Genomic DNA, 6,923 nt, shown 5'->3' on the forward strand with positions numbered 1-6,923 from the left:
CTTTGGAGTTGCTGAGGGGCCAGTAATCAAGGACACTTTCAGCAGGAAATAGAGGAAGAACTATGTTTAGTATTTTGGAGGCCTTGTGCTGGCTTTATACCAATCCAGTCTTCTTGGTGACTTGGTTCCTGAGCACTCTATTTTGAGAATCTGAATTCTGTCTGCCTCCAAAAACTTCTCTGGAGTAGAAACTGCCACTGCTGTCAGAACCTTGTTTCATTTTCTGGCTTGTTTTGCTGTGCTCACTTTTCATTTCCTGATAATAATTTAATGGTTTCATGTATAAATTAGCCAGAGAAACGGGGAGCACATAGACAGCTACTCTACCTGTCATTTATTACAAGCTCCTACTAAAACATTTGCAAGTGTTTTCTGGTTTCACACTGTGCTTTTCTTCCCTCATTCCAGATGCATACAGGTAGTTAAATAAGAGCTAATATTGCCTTCTGGAAACTATTAATTTAAAAAAGAGCTTTAAAATAGTCAAATTAGCAAGATTCTCAGTTGAAACCTTAGTACTGTCCCTCAAATAAAAGACATTTAAAGAAAGATTGGCACACATTTACAAGTCCTGTACTTAGAAGATTAAGGCAAGGAATCTTGACTTGGAGGCCAGCCAGGAAGCCGGCCTAATGAGAACCTGCTCAAAATAGTAATGAAACAAGTCAAAGTAAGTCAAAGTGGACTAGGGACCTAGCACCTACCTAGCAAGCACGAGGCCCTGAGTTCAAACACCACTATATATAGGCAGATAGATGGGATGTGAAATGGATGTCGTTATATCAGTGGTCAAGAGGTTAGTCATGAGGGGTAGGTGGGGGCATAGAGAATTTCTAGTCAGAGAAAGAACAGCCCTGGGCTGTAGGACTGAAGCCTAGTAATGACCTTGCAGAACATGCTTCTCAGACCTATTGAACACCACTGGCCTGTTAGAATTCCACCTCTAGTGTCCAGAGAGGCAAGATATTTTAGTTCTTTCTAATTATGTACTCACACCCATTTTATCACTTAAAAATTATTAGCTCCAATAAAGCCCTTTGCCAGAAGTGCATCTGAAGTGTTTGTTATGTTTCTTCATTCCTTCTACACAGACCACCAGTTAAAGAAACACTGGACTTCTTCCTTGACTTCTTGAGTCTGCTACTCTCCCTGTTTAGCATGACCTTTTCCCTAAAATTCCTCATTGGTCTAATGCACGGTTCATGTGTATATGCACGAATGTGTCAGATACAGAGCAGAGCCAGTGCCTGGCACACAGGAATCAATCACCCATGCCAGAGGCCATCTTCCCATGGACTTTGTAATCTGCAGTGGTCTAGTCCTGCCACACTTGTCAGCACTGCCTGTGATTATTTGTAGATAATACTTATCTTCTTAACTAGATAGCAAGTAAGCTTCTGGGCAGATACGCTAAGAATAATGTATTTTAATAGTTCCCCACAGTAGTCTGCCCAGTACCTTGCACATAAGTCATGCCAGATAAAAATGATTGCTTGAACATGTTTTCTGGTTGAAAAATTTGCCTTCAGGGTACTACAAGAATAAGCCTGGAAGTACTAGTGCTTTCCAAGACTGCTAAATAAACTCAGTCCTTGCATACCTCTCTGATAGTCAGCCCACGCTGAGATCTGTAACTTGAGATTGTTAGCACTTAATTCAAAAGTAAACTTAGTTTTGCTAATCTCAGTGTGGGTGCTTTCTTTTGTCTTTCTCCTACTGTTGTGACCCAGTTGTTTAGAACCACTTGGGTTACAGAATTGCCAAAAACTACCCTATGGACACAGAACTTTTCTACTACTTCTCAGAAGCCTGTGTGACATGCATGTCACAGTTTAGCTACTAATGGTCCTACCTTGGGCTTTTTTTGTACCATTCTATCAATTTGGCTGCCTGGCCAAAAGTAACTGTTTACAGCCTGGAAGGAGTCTCCCAGATGAGCATGTCTTCTAGGGGGCCCAGTAGTCTGCCATCCATTTTATTGTCTTATTAATTTGTTACTTTGGCGGGTTAGTGATAGGCTGCCTCTGGTCATTGTAGAGGTGTGGCTGCTTCCTGAGATGGCTCAGTCTCATGCCCTTCCTGTATTGACACCAATCACTGACCGCTTTCACAAGAGAAGGCTGAAACGGTATCATATATCTGTGTTCAGTTGGGTCTACTTATCAGAAGTTTGAGGATCTGACTGAAGTGTGAGATCTCAATGAAAAGCACGGTATCCACTTCTATCCAAGCCAGCATCAGCTGACATTATACTCTCATCATATTCGACCAGTTGATTATAGCCAGCCATAGCAGAGAGTGAATAGCCAGAGCTTTCACTTAAGTAGTATTTTGATATTTTCAGACATAGCCAAGCTGAAGACTTTAAAGCAACCTAAAGAACCAAAGGGAATGGGAGGAGTCCAAGTTGAGGAGTCAGATGGGCCAAGAGTCAGAACCCAGGCTCTGCCACTGGTGGTTTTGAATAAGCCAGTGAACTTCTCTGAACCCTAGGTTCCTGTGTGTCTTAGGTAAGCTCTGTGAAGCACTTGGTATTTTGGCACAAAGAAGCCCATAGTTAGCCAAATTATTTCCTCTCTCCCTGCACCCAGCCTCTCAAGCTGTCTCCGTGGAAAGCCATGATTCCTCCGCTCCCCGCACTTGGTCTTTATTTTGTCCCCTGTGCTTTTTTCTCATATTGCAACAGGCATCCCGGGCCCAAATCCTAGACAAAGCCACAGAGTATATCCAGTATATGAGAAGGAAAAACCACACGCACCAGCAAGATATTGATGACCTCAAACGGCAGAACGCTCTTCTGGAGCAGCAAGGTGAGCAGCTGAGCTCATAGGGCGACTGGCCCTGCTGTGCTCGGGCCAGGCCAGGGCTTTCACCTGGGCCTGCAGTCAGAGCCAGTCCTGTGCCTCAGAAACAGCCTCGGATTTGCTTCTTTGGCCTGGGTAGTTGAGTGTTAGAGCCTTCTTGAGGAAGGATCTCTGAGCCACCAAGTGAGATGGTGGAGGCTAGGGAGTTGGACATCCAGTGGTGTGTCTTTTCTGGCCTGCTTTCTCCCTTTCTCGGAGCTCAGGTGCTCTGCCTGCAATAGGGGTCTCACCTGATATCAGGTGTCTGAAAAGAGCTTTGAAGTCCTTGGAGTGGAATGTGCTGCGTAAGTACCAGAAACTCCAGGTGTTCAGGGACAGTGAGCCCTCCCCATTGTCAATGGTAGTCCATTCAGGGCAGCCTATGGGCCAGGCCCCTGCTGTTCTCCAATGCTCACACCCGCCTTTTCCTACAACCACAGGAGAAAGCGAGAGCTGATCAAGTTCTTTGTTCCTGGGGAATTCACTTCTCTTCCTCCCTCATGGAAGATGCAAGTAAAAGGAAATGCAAGTAATCACCTGGGTTAGAACATCTCAAATGAAATAAATAAAATGAATGGGTTGACCTAGGCTCAAGCTGAGCTGAACCAAGGGATGGGCCGTGGGTGGCATCAGTGGGTTGGTGAATGGGCTGAGCAGCCTGCATGTAGGGGCTGTCAGTAGGTCCAGGTATTTTGTGCGCATTGGTGACTGACTTCCAAGTGTCCAGCTTGTCATTCCAAGTGGATCTTGAACCAAAACTTCTCTTTGGTCAGTGTATCTTACGTCATCCTTCCTGGCTGTTGTGAGACTTTCATAACCTTGTGGAGCTGGGCATTGCTGGGCCGGCTTCTTCTTTGTCATTGCACTGCTGAATCCGACAGGGAACTCGCACTCCATCCTCTGTGCTGGACTTCTGTGGCAGGATGGGAACATCACAAGCCTTCTCTCTTCAGCGTTGGGTGGGATGGCAGAGTCGCTGGTCATGTGTGCCCAGCCAAGAAAGGAGAGAGAAGGGGGAATTGAAGTGTGCGAGTGGAACAGCCACTAGAAGGGAGTGACTTCTGAGTCACCCTGAGCATTGGGGGCCAGCAAGCAAGCCCTTAGGAAGAACAGGCTGGACCTGAGCAGAGTCTTGTTTGTTCCTGAGTCTCCAGAAGGTGGTAACTTGCTCCCTTGGTTGCCTTTTAGTCCGTGCACTGGAGAAGGCAAGGTCAAGTGCTCAACTGCAGACCAACTACTCCTCCTCAGACAACAGCCTCTACACCAACGCCAAGGGCAGCACCATCTCTGCCTTCGATGGGGGCTCAGACTCCAGCTCGGAGTCGGAGCCTGAAGAGCCCCAAAGCAGGAAGAAACTCCGGATGGAGGCCAGCTAAAGCCGCTGGAGCAGGCCAGCAATAAAAACTGTCTGTCTCCTCCATCGTCTCAGTTCTCCTCTCAGTTCATTAGAACCCTCAGAACCATTTAAGAGACTTTTTTTTCTTTCTTTTTTTTTTAAATTTTTATTTTTACATAGAAGCTCTTGGACAACAACTCTCGTTCTCCTTCCCCATTTTCACCTCCCCCTCCCCCTCTCCCCGCTAAATGTATTCCCTTCAGGGATTCCCTGTCCCCTCCAGGAATTTTTAAACCAAAACACCCCAACTTGGCAGCTTTTTCTGTGGAGGACAGACAGCCGGCCGGACCTGAGCACATGGTGTCTTGTCCACCCTACCAGCTCCTATAGCCCTTCTGGGCACTTGCCTGGAGGGATGCCTACCCTGCTAGGCCTCCTCCCAGTCCTCCCTCGCCCCACCCCCTCCCGCCCCCCACCTCTGTTTGATAGACTTTGTGAATCTGTGAATGGCTCGACTTTTGAGAAGATGACCAGGTTGGAGTAATCAGAATCACCCCCTCTCGTTCGTTCATAAGGATTATTTTTTCTGGAAAGCTATTATCGTTCCAGCTGAAAGACCAGATCCTTAAGGAAGTTTGTGGTGGGAAGGGGGCCTGGCTCAAGTGGTAGAGTGCTCTGCTAGCAAGTGCAAGGCCCTGAGTTCAAGCCCCAGGACCACAAAAAACAAGTTGGTGGTGTGAAAGGAAAGTGGAGAAAGATGTGCAGATTCATTCCTGCTTCTCAGCCAGCTGTTTAAAGCTGCAGTGCCAGCCTTATGGAGGGCCACGTGACACTTGTGGTATGTACAGGAGACAGCAGCAGTGGAGCAGCAGCCTCCGGAGAGTGGTAGGGGGTGGTTATTGGGGGTGGGACGGGAGGGAACTTGGGGGGGTAGAAGTTTTGTATTGAGAGCCAGTGATGATGTTTTGATATTTATTTCCTGCTACTGAAATTTGAATCTGAGTGAATTGTCCCTATTTCTGATGATGTCGATATTGCAAAGCGACAGATTCATAAAGTAATTATCAAATCTTCCTTTCTTTTTGTGTGTATTTCTAAGAAATAGAGCCAACTGATTTTGTATGTAAATACCAAGAGCAATTTATCTGGTACTAAACCCGCACCTGAGTGCGGTCCCATCCCCACCCTTGCCCTGAGTCCTTTTTTCCTCCTGGAACCTGTCTCCACTGTGTGGTCCAGCCCTGGTTCTGGCTGCCGTCAACAGATCCCAGTGAAGGGTTTTGTGTCTTTAGGCCTCATCTCTTCGTCTTTTTCCTACTCTGTTCCTGGCATTCGCTGATTTTCTAGTATATACTCTGTAGTCTCAGTCCGTGTTTGATTCCATTCCATGGAAATAAAAAGTATGTTGTACATACTGCTGAAGAACTGTCTTGCAAGTTAAGGCTTTCCCCTTTACTATAAGACTATAAATAAAAACTTATTTTATCCTTCTTGGTGGTGGTGTCTTCTTGCCCCTGAAAGGCCAAGGTAGTTGAAGGAAGAGGCTTCTGGAAGCTCCTGGGCTTATGTGGCATCCTGAACGATCAAAAAAGGTCTTTTTACTGGGGCTTGCAGGGCAAGGAACAAATATAGTCACCTGCTCTGACTATGTCTGTTTTGAGGGCTCAGCTCAGCCTGAGGGAAGTGTAGGTAAATGAGAAATGGTGACCTATTCATTAGAAAGACTGCCAGGGTTTGAATAGGAGTAACTTCTGACAATGTTGTTAATGGTCTTCCTGCTGAATAAATGGCCTTTACAGGAATTGACAGCCTAGAACTGTAGTTTGTGTTCTGGTAATGTGAGTGCCCAGTGTAGACGGTCTGGTGTTCACCAGGACCTTTCAGTTTCTAGAGAGTTCCAATGAAGATGCAGCAGAAGTGCCAAGGGCCAGCTAGAGGTCAAGAAGGCCTAAGATCAGATTAACTCATCTGTGGACCCAACTCCAGACTGAACCAGGTTGACTTTAGAAAGAAAGTAGGTTTCTGGCTAGAATTGCTCAGCTTTGATTTTCCTGTCCAGCTCACAGGAAATTCTGCTTTCCTAGAGGGAGGGAGTAAAGTCTGGTAACTTGTTTGATTTAGAATGGTAGAGGGTACCACAGCTTCAATCCATATGATGTCAAATATCAAAGATGTTATTTTCTAGACAGAGAAAAACCAGTAGAATAACAAGCAGTCATGGAATTTCACCATCCCTCAGATCAGAGTGCTTGCTTATTATGTCAGTGTTTTCTTGGTGATCTCTGAATCTAGCTAGCCATAAATACAATCTGTTAAACATAGTTGGTTTCTTCAGGATGGATGTTGGGGCTCAGCTGTGCCCTGCTGTTGGTGAAGAGGTACCAGGTGTAGGAAGGAAGCAAGGCATTCAGGCAGGGGATGCAAAGCAGAAGGCACAGCCAAGCTTGGGGGGCAGGCAGCTGTTTATTCCTAGATGTAGTAGTCCCCAGGCTCCAAGGCATGATAGCAAGCTGGGCTCCCCGGGGGGGGGGGTCGCCTAGTCACCTGGCTTGAGCTGACTCTGGCAGGTGCCTGCACTGGAAAGGAGCTGCAGACTACTCTGCTGAAGTGGACAAATCAAAGTCACAGCCAGGTCTCTTCTAGCCTTCACAGCAACAATGGTTATCTCTGAAATCAGGTTTTTTCCCTTTACTGTGGACAGTCTCCTGCACAAAGCCAGGTAACCTCTTGATTTGCTATGTCAC

General features: G+C 46.4%; 1 protein-coding gene across 3 annotated transcripts in view; it reads left to right on the plus strand.

Annotated features, from left to right (window-relative positions):
- Window positions 1–5,669, plus strand: part of Max (MYC associated factor X) — a 28,448-nt gene extending 22,779 nt beyond the window's left edge. For 2 of the 3 annotated variants that reach the window (XM_013017100.1, XM_013017109.1), the window contains 2 exons: window positions 2,687–2,810; window positions 4,032–5,669. In XM_013017100.1, coding sequence (XP_012872554.1) covers window positions 2,687–2,810; window positions 4,032–4,219 — 312 coding nt within the window. In that variant the 3' untranslated portion in view covers window positions 4,220–5,669. Of the gene's footprint in view, window positions 1–2,686; window positions 2,811–3,283; window positions 3,369–4,031 lie in introns of all 3 variants that reach the window. The other variant, XR_001175101.1, reaches the window with a different exon arrangement.
- The last annotated feature ends 1,254 nt before the right edge of the window (window positions 5,670–6,923 follow it).

Source organism: Dipodomys ordii, unplaced genomic scaffold (genome assembly GCF_000151885.1).
Source record: "Dipodomys ordii isolate 6190 unplaced genomic scaffold, Dord_2.0 Scaffold2, whole genome shotgun sequence".
NCBI classification, from domain to species: Eukaryota; Metazoa; Chordata; class Mammalia; order Rodentia; family Heteromyidae; genus Dipodomys; species Dipodomys ordii.